The sequence below is a fragment of the Plecotus auritus genome (assembly GCF_963455305.1).
Source record: "Plecotus auritus genome assembly, chromosome: 3".
In the NCBI taxonomy this organism is placed as follows: Eukaryota; Metazoa; Chordata; class Mammalia; order Chiroptera; family Vespertilionidae; genus Plecotus; species Plecotus auritus.
In genome coordinates this window covers 150,743,085-150,761,794 of record NC_137772.1, presented here as the reverse complement: position 1 = coordinate 150,761,794, position 18,710 = coordinate 150,743,085, and the positions used below count along the sequence as shown (strand labels likewise).

At 38.9% G+C, this 18,710-nt stretch overlaps 1 protein-coding gene across 2 annotated transcripts in view; it reads left to right on the top strand.

Annotated features, from left to right (window-relative positions):
• The window catches only part of NAV3 (neuron navigator 3), a 607,457-nt gene that overhangs the window by 456,807 nt on the left and 131,940 nt on the right, over positions 1–18,710 (top strand). For both annotated transcript variants that reach the window (XM_080659233.1, XM_080659232.1), the window contains exon 12: positions 3,493–3,612. In XM_080659233.1, coding sequence (XP_080515359.1) covers positions 3,493–3,612 — 120 coding nt within the window. The remainder of the gene's footprint in view (positions 1–3,492; positions 3,613–18,710) is intronic.

Sequence of the window (18,710 nt, the reverse complement as noted above, 5' to 3'; positions counted from 1 at the left end):
TTTTTACAATTTTCTCTTATTTCAGACAAAATTAGAGCATAGTGATGCAGATTCACATATTTGAACTGACACCATCTTGTAATGGGAGTGGTGAGTGACAAGAAGAAAGAGTAATATCTCTGGATTGTTGATTGGGTTGATGGTATGTTTCCCATAACTATAATAGCATGTACAAAAGGAGCATGAGCTTTAGTGGTGAATATAATACATGCTCAGTTTATGCTATATCTGATATAATTATGGGAAATCCACATATTTATGCATAGGAAGCAGTTTAATATCCTAGAACAGGTTGGGCCATGGGACCTGGAAATATTAACTTGGAAAACAGACACCTAAAGGAAGTATGCTATAAGTGTGTAAGGTTTGTCTACTCAGAACCAATGAACTTGTATGCATATATGCATAACCTGTGGACACAGACAATGGGATGGTGGGGACCTGGGATGGGGGCAGGAGCCAGCTGGAAAAGATTAATGGGGGAAAAAGGAGGATCTATGTAATACTTTCAACAATAAAGATTTTTTAAAAAAGAAGAGAGGTGGCAGTGGAAGGGAGGAGGAATTAGAAATGCTTTGTGAGACTATTGGGTTTTTTTAATGGGAATCATTTTATAGCTTAAAGAACTTGGACATAGCTAAAATTATCCTAAGCTTTTTATAGTTTTAGAGAATTTATTTTTTGTCTTTAACCTTCACAATTTTCCTTTGAAATTTTTTGTTTGTACCAATCTTCCTTTTAACTATTACTTCTTCTTAAACTCATCTTGGCTAATAGTTCTGAAGTTTGGATATAATATCATTAGGAAAACCTTTTTAAAATTTTCCATTATTCTTTCAAAAAGATTCCCTAACATTTATAGCTCCCAGATTGTAGCATAAATTTTCTAGAGGAACTATGAAACTTATGGTTTTTTTAGATATTTAAATCCTCTAGAAAGAATGAAAGGAAGGAAGAATTACTAAGAAAAAAATTAATCAGAAATTTGTTTACTCATGTGATGCCTGTTTAAATTTTTCAAATACAAACTCATGGTTCTGTTATGAAAATGCCCTGCCAGCATTCAAATGAGAGAGTATCTGTAAACAGAGGAATTATATTTACACTGATTTTTTTGGTTCAATTAATAGCTCTTATAAACATATTTGATATTACCTGGCAAACTGAAGGGCCAAAGAAAAACTAATATGCTTTGAAATGCTTCCTGAAAAAAAATAGTTTCTTTCTAATGCATGGAAATTTTAAACATATGTGCTTTTTAATTTTGATAATTAGTTTTAAAATAGTCTTGTCTATAGGACTTAACTTTAAGCATTGAAAAACTGGAAGGTTATGTCTTTAATAGAAGTGCTCTTTCATCTATTTATTTTTACATGTGTCGCTATTATGGGTAAAGTTGCTGAGGTCAGCTTTGATAGTTTCTTCCTACAAAATGGAAGCCTTTTAAATTCAACTGAACAAACATTTAATATATTTGTTGATCCCAAACTGTATACAAAACACTTTGCTAAACACTTTTGGAGATACACAGATGAATAAGACAGACCAGTAAGATGTAAAACATACCCTGTAAGCATTGCTACAACTTCCTCCAGAGGTTAAGTGTAGGATTAAGCATGTTGATAGCTTTAAAAAAAAAAGGAAGAAAAGAATCTCACTTGTCTGGAGAAAAGATACCGACCACCCTCAACCTTTTAAAACATAATTTAAAAAGAGAGTGAATGAGAAAAATATTTTCTACTAAGCCATTTTACTTTATCCGAAAATACATACATTCCACCTTAAGAAAAAAGGCAATAACATTTAGAAGGACAACCATCCCTTTACTCTTTAATTGTCCCATTTTGTACAGGCAATGATGCTCACAATCATGAATTCATTATCAAAACAGTTAGACTGTTTTTTCCAGTATTTCCAATTTAAAAGAGTATTTCAGTGTTCTACACATTCTGGATCCAAAATCATCTTTTAATTTTTGTGGAACTAAATTCTTCAGTTATCAAGAAAATTAACCATGTTATGAGGATTTAATGCATTATGACTTAGTGTTATTGTTTTGTATATAAATTTATATATTTCCTTTTCAAAATATATGAGAGAGGCTTTGTGAACAACACGTAGGTATTATTTATAGGGTTCTCACAGTAAGAGCTTTATGTATTCTCTAATTGTCTTAAAACCTATATACACTAGATTTTATTCTTCCCATTTTCAGTGGAAGAAATTGAGGCCAGTTTATAAGACTTGTTCAAGGTCCTTCAACTAGTAAAGACAGAATTTACTAATCCTGTAAGTAATTAGCCTATTTCACAATCCTTCTGCAGCAATTTGGTGAATGTTCAGGATGATCATGATTACATTTTTGATACCAAAAAGAGAAAACAACTTGAGTTTGCTTAAGCACAATGGTCACCTATTATAAAGAAGCAGGGATGACTCCTAGAACCCAAGGGCAAGTTGTGAAGCTGAAGCCATGGGGCCAAGTGTCTCTGCTTCTTTTTGTGCACATGTGCCATTGTTTTTACTTTGCTGACCAGCTTTCTCTGTGGCTCTTTGCATGTAGTGATGATAAACACCCACAGCTCCTGGGTTTCCATTATCATCCACTCTATCCACATAGAAAGACTATGTCTTTATCCCAGTTCTCAAGGCAAAAAAAAAAAAAAAAAAAAAAATTAGCCTAGCATGGAATGTGAGGTTAAACACCCTGTTCTAATCCTCCTTGGTCCAGCAAGCAAGATTACCTAATAGTAACATGACTGCGGCTGTACCAGCCCTGAGTAATGGTGGTGGTCCTGTGATCATAGGGAAATAGATCCCAGACAGGATATGGGCAGACCGTGTGGTCCTTCAGAGAGCAATGCCTGGTGGTTAAGATCATGGTTCCTGGAGCAAACTTTGTAGAGTCATTTCTCAATTCTGCCATGACTGTTTGAGTGACCTTGTGTAAGTCCTAACCTTTCGTGCCTACTCATTTCTTTATCTCTCATGCGGACATAAATAATATTATTACATGTGAACTATTTGAAAAGTTCCTGGCAACATATTAAACATTTAATTCATCTTGGTTATTAGCTTATGATAATGGCCAACTGTAGCATATATTCCACTTGTCAAATAAATTAATTTTAAGTTTAGTAATGTTCCATTACTGCTGTGACCATTAATGCTTCAAAAAATGAAATGATTTTGCTTTTATTTTGCTAAGAGCTATATTATTTATAAGCCTATTCAAAATGCAGATAACAGAAGGGGGAAAACAGGTTTTATAATTGGCTAGTTACTTGTTGTAGTAAGGAAGACTGATTTCCTAATAAACTTGAAAAGATATTCTAATTCTTTCTGGTGAGTATAATGTTTATGTAGAAAAACACTATAATCGAGAATATTTGCATAATTATTGAAAAATGTGAACACAGTTTGTTTATTAACTGCAATTGTACAGATGAGGTCATTTAATTTTCTGTTGATTAATCACACATTTATTTTCAGATACATGACAGATGGAGGACTCAACCTGTATACTAGAAGTCTGAACCGAATTCCAGACCCAGTGACTTCCAGGGATGCCATTCAGAGAGGTGTTCACGATGTGACTGTCGATGCAGACAGGTAATGCCATCAGCATATATGATAATGAGGAGTGTATAAAGCAATTTCATAAATGAGATCCTAGGAGTTTTACAGTATAAACCAGTGGACTTTTATTTTGATATAACAATTATTTTGGAACATTTAAAAAAAACTAAGGTGATTTCACTTCAAGACTTTAAGACTTCAAGACTTTTTAAACTCTGTATACTGAAAAAATTTGCATTGCTGGTGAGAATATTTAACAAATTTCAGGTTACATGGCAGCAAGTTTTAATAGATCTAAAGCAAAATTATAAACATAGACTTACGTTCTTTACTTAAAAAGAACCCTGACTGATAAATTCCTGTTGATTTGGATACCCTCAGATGTACCTGGAGGCTAATGATATAAAGATCAAAACATAATTCAAATTATCAGATACAGTAAGCTTGATGCTTTTCTTGAGGGGTTTGTTGAAAGCATTCAACTCTTGCTTTAGGCTAATTTCTGATTCATAATTGTTTCATATTGCTTAAAGGTAGGTGTGTTGTGTGTGTGTGTGTGTTTGCTGGAAATTGTTTTGTCAATTTTATCAGAATTATTGTTCGAGAATATTGTCTGTGTAAAATAATGTTGTAAGACATACTTCTGACCTAATTTTGCCCTCTTTACACTCAGAATTTTGACTTTATTGGGTAGGAAGGGAGTACCCATTTCCAGCACTGCTATGTATCAATACGTAGAGTGGTTCTTGAACTCAGCATTATGAAAAGGACAATGGTGAAGACTGCATGTATCCATATTCTGAAATAAGAGCTGGCTGCTTGTCCTTTGTATTCCACTTGGTGCAAGGCACACGGTTACAGTCCTGGGGAGTCAGGTAGGCTGGCGTGTGGCTTGGGTAGGAGAGAGCGCTGCTCTCTCAGCTTCCTTGCTGGTGCTTTGCTGTTTGGATATAAAAAGAACCTAACTGCTGCTTGCCGCAGCCTGCCTAGTCTATGCGGTGGGTGAGGAGGAGCAACGGAGGGAGAGCGGGAAGGGCTCAGCAATGCCTAGCACCTCCGCAAGTCTGGTCCCTCAGGATGGGGCCCCAGGGTGGCTTTGCAGGACTGGCCACCAGGCTGCTTCCTTGTGGCTTCCTGAGCCAGGTCACAGGTGATGGTGCCGCTGGAGGCCTGCGGAGATTCCGAATTAATCTGGAAATGCTCTGGGGAATCCAACATGGTGGCCACGAACCAGAGTGAACTTCCCGAAAAAGAAGCTCGCCCACCAGTGCCCTGGATGGCCCTCGGGGAGACCCGAGTGGTAGGGAGCGGCTTCCCCAGGGTACTTGGCACTTGCAGAACAGCTGTCACTGGGAGTGGAACCAGGTGGCGCTGGTAGTAGTCGTGGGTGGCCACGAGCGAGCCGCTGGAGGGGAAGGCTGCTGTGCTCTTCTTGCTTGTGGGCTGGCGGAAACGTGGGTGACTACCCCTCAGGGACCTTGGGACGTGATCACACGTGGCAGGAATGGGATGCTAGGCTGGAGAGCCCATTTGCAGAAGAGACCGCAGGAGGCTGCTCCACAGCCGAGATTGTGTTGTGTTTGTTTGTTTGTTTGTTTGTTTGTTTGTTTGTTTTTGGTCCAGTGCTGTTTAGTGAGTCCATCATCACAAAGAAATGTTTCCCAAAGAAATAAGAGCTGTGTATGATTCCTGTGCTTTTAGTACAGTCAACTGCAAAGGCTGGACAGTGAATGCTCATGTTAATCTTTAGTTTCTCCTCTATCAAATGCTGATCTTTTCCCTCCTGTTGGCCAGAGGAAGTGTTGACACTCATCCCAGTCTTCTAATCTGTATACCAGGTGTGTGTGTGTGTGTGTGTGTGTGTGTGTGTGTGTGAGAGAGAGAGAGAGAGAGAGAGAGAGAGAGAGAGAGGAGAGAGAGAGAGAGAGAGAGAGAGAGAGAGAGAGAGAGAGAGAGACATGTAGTTTTAAGTGGCTTATGAAAACTTTTGCCACCCCTACCCCAGAATTCCTCTTCAGCCATTTCCCTGGCTGACCCTTCACTAACTTCAACCACTCTAGACTTCTTTCTGCTTTTGCACTGATGCTTTCTCTGCAGGAAGTGCCCTTCTCTACATTCACTGCTTTATTGCCTCCATCACAGCATTTCCATTGCAGCTTAATGTTACCTTCTCAGGGAGGTGTTTCTAGAGTAGCTAAGACATTTCATTTCCATTCACTTTATTGGCCATTGCTTTATGCCATTTTCTTCAATTTACACATCACTTCTTGAATATACCATACTTATTTTCACACTTATTTTCTATCTCCCTCATGACAATGTAAGCCCATGAATGCAGAATTCTTGTCATATTTGTGATATGTCGAGCCTTTAACAAATGTATGTGGAATGAATGAACACAGGAGTGAATATAGGCTATATACTCAAGGAGGCTAGCAATACTGGCCACTGGTAGAGAGTCAGATGATGCCAGGAAAGAGCCAGGACCCTGTAAAAATGTAATGTAAGAGAGGGAATGAGTTTTGTGGAAAAATAAAAAGCAGCGATTAGAGGGGAAGAAATCCAAAGTGTGGACAACATTTTGAATCTAATGACCTTACCCATTATTAGCTGATAGTGGGGAACATTAAAGAGGGGGGAAATGTGTTGGGTTTTAGGAACTGAGATTATTGTGGCAGAACCTATGAATTCATACAGAAGTGACTTATTTTGGAGACAGTTGGGATAACCAGCTCTCTTTGCTCCTTTAAGGCTCCAGATTGGGGCCTAAAGGAGGAACCTCAGCTCACAGAAAGACCCAGGTGTGCACTAATCAATTGGAATCTATGAAAGCAGTGGCTCTTCAAGTGTGCTACCTGCACCAGCAGCTTCAGCATCACTTAGGAACTTGTTAGGAATGCAGAGTTTCAGCTCCATCCAAGACCTACTGAATCAGCAATTCTGTGGGTGGGCCAGCAGTCTGAGTTTAGCCAGCCCTCCCAGTGATTCTTATGTACTCTAAAGTTCTCAAACCACTATCTTAAAATTAACAGATAGATGCCAGGCCTATGGAAACATAAACACTTAACATAAAAAAAGACATTTTAAAGTTTCTTATTTGTCCTATTAGCTGTGTTCAGTCAAGGGAAAGAGAATATCAAAATAACAATGGCACTAATCTTTAAAATAGATAGACAAATGATGTGTTGCACCTGAAATAATTGTCTTGAGTTAGATTCAGCTTTTGACAATTATATGTGTTTTGAAAGAATTATATAATTTAAGAAATACAAAAATACACTTTAGTCATTTGTGTATATTAAACAGCAAAAATATTATAGTGAAAAATTCTACCATTAGCAGAGCTAGGACCCTCTCCTTTATTAGACTAGAGGCCTGGTACATGGGATTCGTGCACTGGTGGGGGACGTGGCCTGTGGGGATCAGCCTGCTGTGGGAGCACCACTCATCCAGATCAGCCGAGTGGCTGTGGACCCACCCTCTGAGCAGCTGCTCCCTGGTCTGGCATCCTCCTTGGAGCCAGAGCACTCGCTTCTCCAGGGGACCCAGTCGGGGCTAGGGCCAGGGACAATAGCACTGAGAGGAGGCGGAGGGCCTCAGTGCCACTGCGGCCACGAACCCACCTCCCATACTCTAGAGTCAGTTCTGAGAGTCCAGCGGCAGTGCTGCACGGCCCACAGGCTGTCTGGAGGAGGTGGCAGGGAGCAAGGAAGAGGAGCCTGGGGCGAGGAGGAAACAAACACAGCCCAGGTTCCTGCCCACTGGCCCGGGGCTCGGAGTGGGAGCAGCCGCTCATCCCGGTCAGCTGACCCGTGCCCCCACTGTGGTAGTACACTGGCTATCAGGGGGCAGCTCCTGCATTGAGCGTCTGCCCCATGGTGGTCAGTGCATGTCATAGTGACTGGTCGACTGGTCATTCCGCCATTCAGTCGCTGGGCTTTTATTGTATAGGATATTTCTGAAGCTCTTTTAAAGTCCTATATTCAGAAAATGATTCAGGGTGTATATCTTTTTAAATTGTATAGTCTTAAATATTATAATTGTGTAAGTCCATCTGTTAATTTAAAATACCTCCTTATACAGGATGTTGTTTCATAAAATTTTCTTAAAAATTCTGATATCCATTCCAAATAGGATAGGCAAGGATGGCTACAAGGTAATTAATACCTCTTTGGTTTTACTCAGAAAAGATACTGAGAAGTCCTGCAGTTCAAAATAAAACCTCCTTAGCTTTATCTAATGCAGTGCTCTTTAAGCATTTTCCATTACAGATTCCCCCATGTTTTTCTCTATAGTGATATTTCATCTGTTCCTGTAATATTTTAGCAAATGCTGGGATTACAGGAGGTAAAAGACCCAAGTCTTTGTGCTGTTATAGCCATCACATGAATTTTAGCCTAACTTCATCATGTGGAGACTATAATAGCACAAAGACTTGGGTCTTTTACCTCCTATACTTCCAATTTCCACCTACCTTAGTCATGGTCTTTTAAATAATATGAAACATATTAGTAATTGGTTTATTTTAGTAAATTGGTAAGTGATAAGGTAAATGATAGATAATTCATTGATAAGAAAGCTTAAAAGAAAAAACAACAGTGCTTTATTAATTTTTAATATTTCTTAGATGCAAAAGCTGCATCAGTGAAAATGCACTGACATAATGACAAAGTAGCCAGCTGGCTGGAATAGCAATGGACCTGGATTGTTTGTGTTGCTCTAGTGCAGTGGTAGGCAAACTTCGGCTCTGTTGACTAATGAGTTTGCCAACCACTGGGATAAGGGCTTAATCACAAGGAACAACAACAGCCTGTAATTATTGGAATCGAGAGTCTAGGTCAGTGGTCGGCAAACTCATTAGTCAACAGAGCAGCAAACCGCAGCTCGCGAGCCGCAGTTTGCTGACCACTGCTCTAGTGAATGTTGTAAGTTCCCCTTTGATCAAACTCTGGTTAAAGTGTGATGGCCAATAAAGAACAGCTGATTTCCTCTTCCCAGCAGGTTGAAATGGCCTCAAAGACAATAGGAGGGCTTTCAACAGCCAACTGGAGTGTTTTTTAAGTATTTTATTACTCAAAAATACTGTAATTCCTTTATTTTCCATATCTATCCAACACCAACCACATTTCCTTGTTAAGCTAAAAAAATATTACAGAATGGGACTATACTTTATAGACATATTGGGGACACTCTGGAAACTTCACAAATAAATTTGTTGCAGCTAAAATATGTGGGCTTCATCCATTTGACTCTGGTTATAATAAGGTTAATTGTCACTCATATACACAAAATTGGGTTGTGCCATATTTAAAAGGTAATTTTAGGGGAAAGGAGGGGGATTGTTGTTGATTTGGCCTTTATTTGCTCCTATTGTTGTCTTTACACTGACTTCTATGCTAGCATTAACAAATATTTGATTAATAAATATATAATTACCTCCTAAGTGCCTGACAGCAGAATAGCATCTTGGGTAAAAATAAAATAAATAATAATGATGAAAGACCCTAAGTTTGACGGTTAGAGAGAATAATGTAAAAAAAAAGTGATAATAAAATTGACCAAGTAACAATAGATGTGTATACAAAGTACCTTACAAGCACCAAAAGGAAATAAATAATAATTTGTACCCTGAAGACTTTAAAAAACAGTGTGATTTAAATGGGCCCATAAAGAAAGCAGTAGCCTTTTTTACGTGTAGCCTGGAAGAAATCAGAAGGAATGCAGGAGTAAAAGAGCAGGGACATATAGAAAATGTTGGTTTAGGAGATGTTAAAGAAAACAATAGGGACAGTACTTAAATAAATAAAAAGATTTTAAAGGAGAAAAGAGACTACAGTGTAAAACTGAGCTTAATTCTGAATACAAGAAAAAGTGGGGATTTATAGCCAACAAGCAGAATGTGGGGGTCAGTGGGTGGAAAATTACTAAGAGGTAGGGGGATTTATGCTAACCCTACTCAACAGGAATCTTGCTGAAGGTTGTCTAGGATGATCAACTGCTGAGGATGAGAGATGAACTTTGAGATGGTGAAAAGAGGGAAGAGGCAACTAGGTCAAATTCAGGACAAGTGTAGTAAGTGAATGTTTGTGCCAAAATGTAAAAGAGAGTAATATGAGGTTTAACATTTGAAAGGTAGAAGTCTCCTGGATGATTAAGCAAGGTACAAGCCACAGCCTGAATTTCTAATATAAGTGGTCGTAGAAGTCAAAATGTGGTTATGTAGAGGGTATATCCAGGTGATCATAATGATGACTGAATGAGTCTTAAAAGAGAGGAAGACAAAGCTCCAGATATCAAATTCTTTATTAAATATGAGCAGAATTATACAAAATGTAGTAACAAAGATACTTTTTTTAGGACAATTCTGGATTGTCTATTACATTGTTAGCTAAATTATATTCTTAAATATAGTGATGGTTGATTTCAATTATAAACTAATCACTATTCATATTTTTGTTGTTTTTTTTTGTTAATCCTCACTCTAGAATATTTTTCTATTAATTTTAAGAGAGAGTGGAAGCGAAGGAGTAAGGGAGGCTCCTGCACGTGCTTTGACTGGGCTGGGGATCGAACCTGCAACTCCCATGTGTGCCCTTGACTGGGAATTGAACCTGAGACCTTTCAGTACATGGGCTGATGCTCTAACCACCAAGCACACCAGCCAGGACTACTATTCATATTTTAATTGGTTTTGCATGTTTAATTATGACTTTTTGAATGTTTAAAAGCATAATGCATAATAGAAATTATTATTTTTGTATTATAGTTACTGACAGATTGGTTTGTGATACCACAATCCAGATGCTGAAGTCACAGCTGAGGAAGGAGTTTGCGAAGGGCTCTAAGGAATTGTCATGATTTCACATGCCTCTCAGGTTACCAGTCATCACAATTCTTAATATATTAGGGGCAGCCTAGGTCTAAACATCTACTCATACTGCAGCACTTGTTTCATTGGGCGGGGAGAGAAACTTTTCCTCTATATTCTTAGGTTTAGTGTTTGGGGGTATGCAAATTACACTGACAAAGGCTAGGTTATCAGGAGAAAAGAGAGATTTTTTTATTCATGTATGTATGTAGTTGTTTGCAGAAAATGCGATGAGGTGGTTAGAGTTTGGCTCACATCTTAATAGGGGAAAGGGAGTGTGAGAAGGGCACTCATGGAAAAATAAAGGACTTTTTGGAAAGATAAGTGGGCCCATAGAAGGAGAGATAGGAGATAGGATAGTTTTGTGACAATGTCTGTTTAGGTGATTTCTTACACCTAATTCTTGTCTCAGGTGATAGGAGGCAATCTTCTCTGGGTGTAAAATTCGAAGGAAGGGATGTATGACAGAATTCTTTTGGGATGCTCTGTTTTTAGGAAGATAATGTGAATTCAGAAAACAAAAGCAAAATAGACCCAACTCTTCACAGTGGTATACTTTGGATCCCTTCACTCTAAACCTATAGTTGTTACCAACATGTAGAAAATTTCACTAAATCCACAAAATGAGTAAGACAAATTCTCATATTAAACATTTTGCCAAGGTTGGCTTAATGTTTTTAATTTTTTGTTGTTGTTGTTAATCCTCACTTGAGAATATTTCCCCCCCTTGCTTTTCAGAGAGTGGAAGGGTGGGGGAGGGAGGGAGGCAGAGAGAGAGAGAGAGAGAGAGAGAGAGAGAGAGAGAGAGAGAGAGAGAGAGAGAGACATGGGTGTGAGAGAGATACATTGGCTGGTGGCTATTGGCTATCTCCTGACTGGGAGCAGGGAGTGAACCCAAAACCCAGGTACCTGCCCTTGACTGGGAATCCAACTTGTGACCCTTCAGTGCATAGGCCGATGCTCTAACCACTTAGCAACAAAGGCCAGGGCTTAACTTTATTTTTTTTCCCTCACCAGAGGACATGCTTAGAGAGAGCTTGGTTGCCTTCTAGACATGCCCTGAATGGGGATCCAACTGGAAACCCAGGTATGTGCCTTGACCAGGAATCAAACCAGCAACCTTTTGGTGCACAAGATGATGCTCCACCAACTGAGTCATTCCAGCTGGGCATGACAAATTCTTATAAAATCAGGTGGGGAGTCAATTCTAAGGGAGGGAGGCCTTTGATATTTACATGACTTCACCAAATAGGAGGAGCGAAGGCAACAGAGATTCTCTGAAGCCACCAAGCACATATCTCCAGGGTTCAGACTAATGATGCTTGCCCCTAGCCTGTGTACATGCTAATAATTCATTTTATTCAGTGTTGATTTGTTCCAGCATAATCACAGAATCAATAAAGTCCCACATCTTAAGTATTTCCTTCATTAGCTTACTGACTTTTCCATAGTAATTAAAAGCAAACACAGAAAAGATTAATAGGTTGAGATTGAAATAGATAAAGTAAATATAATTATTTCAATTCATAATTAAATTGCCTGCATTTTTTCTCCCTCATTTCTTCACTTTAAGTAGAGAGACACAAATGGCAAAACACTGGGGAAGTAGAAAATGTTTGATTTGCCTTCTCACCTTTCCCTGGACCCTGCTCACCAATACAGGCTTGTGAACTGATGCTGACCTTTGTCCCAATTCTCAGAATTAACTGACCTCATTGTAAATAGCCTCATTAACTTCTAATACTTTTAAGTAATATCCCTCATGGAATTAATTCACATTGTAGACCAGGGGTGGGGAACCATTTTTCTGCCAAGGGCCATTTGGATATTTATAACATTATTTGCAGGCCATACAAAATTATCAACTTGAAAAGTAGCCTGCTATATTTGGTCAAACATTTAATGAACTCACCCCTATTGCCTTGGCAGAGCCTGACCAAATGATTTTGTGGGCCCCTGCTGTAAATATATATTGAGAACCTACTTTTGCCAGGCACTGTGCTCAATCCTATGGGCCCTGCAATCAGAGGTCTTAATTAGAAGGACATTAGAATAGGGATTATTAAAGCTTAAAAAACAACTGAGACTCAAAGGATACTGGATAGTACAAGTAGCATAAGTTGTAAATATTTTTGGTTGGGATACCTTTTAACATATATCAAAACATACATATGGGTGGCTCTAAGCTCTAGCATCTCTTATTTTATTATTTTAATTTTATTAATTTAATTTAATTTTAATTAATTTTAATTTAATTTTATTTTATACTAGAAACCCGGTGCACAGATTTGTGCACTGGTGGGGTCCCTCGGCCTGGCCTCCAGGGATCAGGCCAAAACCAGCTTCTGGACATCCCCTGAGGGGTCCTGGATTGTGAGAGGGCAGTTCTCAGGTGACATACCCTAGAATCAGGCTCCCTCATTTCTGGTTCTGGGTGTGTGACCTGAGAACAGCAGCTGCCCAGTCACTGCAGCTCAGCAGCTCCTGCGTTGAGCGTCTGCCCCCTGGGGGTCAGTGCACGTCATACCTACCTGTCAAACAGTCAAACTGTCCGATGGACGCTTAGGCTTTTATATATATGTAGATATCTTTATTGATTTCAGAGAGGAAGGGAGAAAGAGAGAGATAGAAACATCAATGATGAGAGAGAATCATTGATTGGCTGCCTCTTGCATATCCCCTACTGGGGATCATGCCCACACCCAGGCATGTGCCCTTGACCAGAATCAACCTGGGACCCTTCAGTCAGCAGGCTGATGCTTTATCCACTGAGCCAAACGGGCTAGGGCTCTAGCACCTCTTTTAAAGACTGTCCCTGACATTAAACTTGACCAGAGCTAAACTTTACCATTTTAGAATTACTGTAATCTTTCAATAGAGGAGGTGGTCCCCACTACTCTTATTTATGCACTATTTTTACCTTATCTTCTTCACAACAGCTTACTAATGAACCTTAGGAAAATGATCCTGGTGATGATGATGATGATGATGATGATGATGATGATGATGATGTCAAGGTTGTTATAATAAAAAAGCTATAGTCATTATCAATATTGAGGATCTAGATGTGTAGCCACCATGCCATATTATTTAAATACATTATTTTGTTTTATCTTTAAACAGCCCTGTGAAGTGGGTTTTATTACTGCCATTTTGTAAGACAAAGAGTTCTTAGAGCAAATAACTTGCCTATAGACTCTTTAATAAATGGAAAGATTTGAATTTAGTTCTTGTGCTCTTACTATTATTCATAAAAGTATTAATTTAAATAAAAGTTTTTATAATGCTAGAAGACATTTTCTGATTTTTAAAATTATTTCATTTTTCCACTTTGATCTAAACATACTTGCAAAATATGAATAGATATATTTTTATTCAACTTCATAACTGATGATAAATATGTTCCTTCAATATGTAATCATATCTAGTTCTATAAATCATATCATGTCAATAAATCTAAAAACACAATTGAAAACAATAATTTCACATGCATTAGAGTTTTCTAAAAGGCTAGTTAAGTTGTTCATACCAGTAAAGCAATTTAGCAGCATATATATATATATATATATATATATATATATATGTATATATATATATATATATATAGTAGTCTGGAAATCTGTCTGTTGAGATATCTATTTCTAACAAGCTCAAGAAAATTACATAAAAATGGAAAGGGAAGAAATATGTTCAGCTTATATACAGAAAATACTAAAAGAGTACTTATATGAAGGGAAAAGCAATTTGGGCCTTTTATGTTGCATGATTGTTTTGCCACAAAGAGCAATAAAACAGAAGAGATTGTGTCAGCTAATTTAATTGTTTAATTTGATTTATGGAGTTACATCTATACATGAAACACTTGTTTTCTCCCTGCAAGAACTAAGAATGAATTCTTTTTGTAATAGAATAGGCTAACTAATGGGGTGAGACATTCAACTTGGGATAATGAAGTCAAGGGCTTCCAGCTGACAGCTGATAAATTCTGCATCTTCTTCACCCCAGCTATATAGAGTAGGGGCATAGACTTATTTATTAGAGTCATATGTGGTCTATTTATATTCATTTTTTATTGTTTGGCTTAATTTGTATTTGAAATGGTTAAAATTATTTATATAAGCTGGACTTTTTAAGAAGCAACAGGCTTTCCATATGTTTTTTTTTTTTTTCAGATAAGTTGTAAATGAAAGTGTATTCATTACAAATGAGTGCTCATTTTCTGAATTCAGTAGTTATCTTGTTATTATAAAGTTTTTCTATGATTATTGAAGAAAATTCACAGAATAAATAAAAGTATAAAGAATAATCTAAAAATAAGCTATAAATCTCCCATCCCCAAACAACCAAGACTATTGTTCTGATGTTTTTCCTGCCAGGCTTGCTTACCCACTCTATTTACACAGTTTGGGTTACACCATCTATACAATATATTATCCTGCTTTCTTCACTTAATTTACATATGAACAAGCACTACCACACAGTATGAAATATTATTTTGAATTATGAATGTTAATGATTGTATGCTATTCTAACATATGGAATAAATTACATATAAGGAGGTTGTTTAATCAACCATTACATTTAAGAAATTGATCAAATTTCTGATTTTATCAGCAGTCATTAGCAGAATCTTCCTGATCTGATTGTATGTCTATAACCATGTATTGTATTCTAAAAAAACCCCAGCTATTTGAATTTAGATTGCAGCTTATGTGCCTGAAACTGTCCTTGGAAAACTTTGTCCATAGACATCAATTTTGAAAGCTATGTACTTTAAAACAGAGCATGCTGTTCTATCTCTTTGAAACCTTATTAGCCTGCCCTTGATTCATGCATTATTTTCATTACTGGTGGTATTTTTATCAGCAAAAGGAGGCAGTATAATTTGGTATTTGCTGCTTGATATTTGGCATTTGATATCTCCTTTATCATCCTAAATCTACTTCAGTGGAACTATTGTAAAGAATGCATAAGATAACACCCTAGGGGCTTAATCACAAGGAACAACAGCCTGTAATTATTGGAATTGAGAGTCTAGCCAGTATTACTCAGTGGTTAGACCAAAGAGTCTCAGGTTCAATTCCTGTCAAGGGTACGTACCTGGGTTGCAGATTTCATCTTGGTCCTGGTTAGAGCATGTGGATGGCAACCAATCAATGTTTCTCTCTCACATTGATGTTTCTCTCTCTCTCTCTCTCTCTTTCTCTCAACTCCTACTCCCTCCTTTCCACATTCTCTAAAAAGCAATTAAAAAAAAATGTCCTTGAATGAGTATTAACAAACAAACAACACATAAGATAATATATAAAAATGATCTTATACAGTGCCAACTACAATTCTCTTTTTCCTTCTCTACATAGAAGAAAGTGCTGAGTAAATTTTTTAAAACATTCACTTCTTTACAAATAAGAAAACAAAACAAACAAACAAAAACAAAACAAAACAAAAAAACAAAACAAAAAAAAAAAGAAAACAAACATGAGGCTTTAATTAGTTACAGAATGGCTAGATACTCTGACCTTACCTCTAGAATGGAACCATCTTCAGAGTAAACACTGGAGAAGTGATTAGGCCTGTCCACCAAGTGTGGTTTCTGTCAATCCCATACAGGATAGGTGACATATGGCAGTACAGAAAGGGAAGGGGACTTACATTTGTTTAACTATATGAGTCAGGCTGTACCAAGCACATTATATTCATAATCGAAGGTATTGTATTCTGCATTTTGCAAAGGAGGTAACTGAAGCATGGAGAGCGAGCGTATGCACCTAAATATGTTTTGCCTAAATGTTACTAAATGTGTTTTTTTTTTTTTTGTATTTTAATATTTATGAGCGTGTACCTGCCACTCCCCATTTTATTGAAACAGAATCTTGAGCTGTATCCACATAGACTTTCTTGACTGACATTTCAGACTGGTTAAGGATAGAGTACAATTAAGATTTTCTAGCTTTAAAGTATCTGTTGCATGGTAGGCGTTCGCATCGAGTGGGGTGAGGTATAAAAGTTCCAAGGCTAGGAGAAAGTGGAAAGGGGAGTGTCTCCTCCCCTAGAGGCAGCAGGAGGAGAGCTGGCCATCTCTTCTCCTTTTCTAAAGATCTATAGCAACCCTAGCCATCTCTTCTTTTTTTCTAAAGATCAATAGCAACCCTTGTGTAAAATTAAGCTGTCTGTGTGATATATAGAGTGAGCCTTAAATTAACTTTTAAATGTTTTCTATCTTGAAACATGCATTTAAAATAAATTTTCACCTGCATAAATGCTCTCTTTGGATTAAAGGCTTAATCTCCACACTTTAAAGAGAGGCTTTTCTTAACCTGATTCCATTGTTAACACTAATGACAGCAACTCCTTAACTCAGTGGGTGTCAATATTGATTATGACTTTTAGATTTTACTTTTTCTCATTAGAGTTTAATTTCTATCTAAAAATAGATCATAACTCTCAATTAGAGGCCACCTTGGAGTTTTTCCAAGATGCTGGATTCATGGTAACATAATAGTGTTCAACTTGACACTGAAGGTCACTAGGGAACCTGGACTATTTTTTCCTACTGCAATGCTCTGTTTTGCTGAATACAGTAGTGTCTGTGGTCTTCTCTGCAGAATTAATCATGAAAGTCAAGTGCATACTGCAGGTACAATCAGCACCATCTAATTATCTCAAACTTGTTTGTCTTAAGACTTTATTTAGCTGAGCAAATGCACACGATAATAACAAATAGACTAATTCCAGCTCCTGTCAACTGCAGGCAATGCAGTCATTGTAAATGTGGTCTGTTGCATTTAGAGACTATGTTCACGTGATATGCTAGCAGGTATGAAGAGGGAAGATAATAAGGCAAGAAATAGAGAAGCAGATTTTGATTTTTGTTTTCTTTAGGAGAAAAAGCTATCAAGCTTATATGAGTCTTTGCTTAATGTATATGTGAAACATTCAGTTATTTGTCTATATACTAGAGGCCCGGTGCACGAATTCATGCACCAGTGGGGTTCCTCAGCCTGGCCTGTGGGATCGGGCTGAAACCAGTTCTCCAACATCCCTGAGGGGTCCCAGATTGTGAGAGGGTGCAGGCCAGGCCGAGGGACCCTGCCGGTACACCATTGGGGCGAGGGGGGGACGTGGGAGGTTGGCCAGCAGGGGAGGGACCGCAGGAAGGCTCCAAGGTGTGTCCAACCTGTCTCGCTCAGTCCCAATCAGCCAGATCCTAGCAGCAAGCTAACCTACTGGTTGGAGCATCTGCCCCCTGTTGGTCAGTGCATGTCATAGTGAGTGGTTGAGTGGCCTTAGCATATCATTAGCATATTATGCTTTGATTGGTTAAACAGACGACTGGACAACCGGACACTTAGCATATTAGGCTTTTATTATATAGCATATAAAAGCCTTATATTCAAAATATCCCCTTGGGAGTTCGAACGGCTGGGAGTTTGATTGCTTTCTAACACCAGGGGGAGGCATGGAATGAAGGAAGGCCCCAGCTGGCAGTCGGCAGCTGGGGAAGGGAGTCCCTGGCCGGCAGCTGACAGCTGCTAGGCACCCTACCCATGCATGAATTTCTCGCACTGGGCCTCCAGTATTGTTATAATTATACTAGAGGCCCAGTGCAAGAAATTCGTGCATTCGGGCGGGGGAGGGTCCCTTAGCCCAGCCTGCGCCATCTCACAGTCTGGGAGCACTTAGGGGATGTCCATGGGGAGCGGGCTAAGCTGGCAGCTGGACATCCTTAGTGCTGCCATAGAGGCGGGAGAGGCTCCTGCCACTGCCGCTCGCCAGCCGTGAGCCTGGCTTCTGGCTGAGTGGCGCTCCCCCTGTGGGAGTGCACTGACTACCAGGGGGCAGCTCCTGCATTGAGCATCTGCCCCATGGTGGTCAGTGCACGTCATAGAGACCCATCATTACACCATCGGGCTGAAACCAGCTCTCCGACATCTCCCGGGGGGTCCCGGATTGTGAGAGAGAGCGCAGGCCAGGCCGAGGGACCCCACCAGTGCATGATTGGGGCTTGGGAGGGATGTGGGAGGTTGGCCAGCCAGGGAGGGAATGTAGGAGGGCTCCAGGGTGTGTCCGGCCCATCTCCCTCTGTCCTGATCAACCAGACTCCAGCAGCAAGTTAACCTACTGGTTGGAGTGTCTGCCCCCTGGTGGTCAGTGCACCTCATAGTGAGTGGTTGAGCGGCCTTAGCATATCATTAGCATATTATGCTTTGATTGGTTGAACCGCCGACCAGACTACTGGATACTTCACATATTAAGCTTTTAT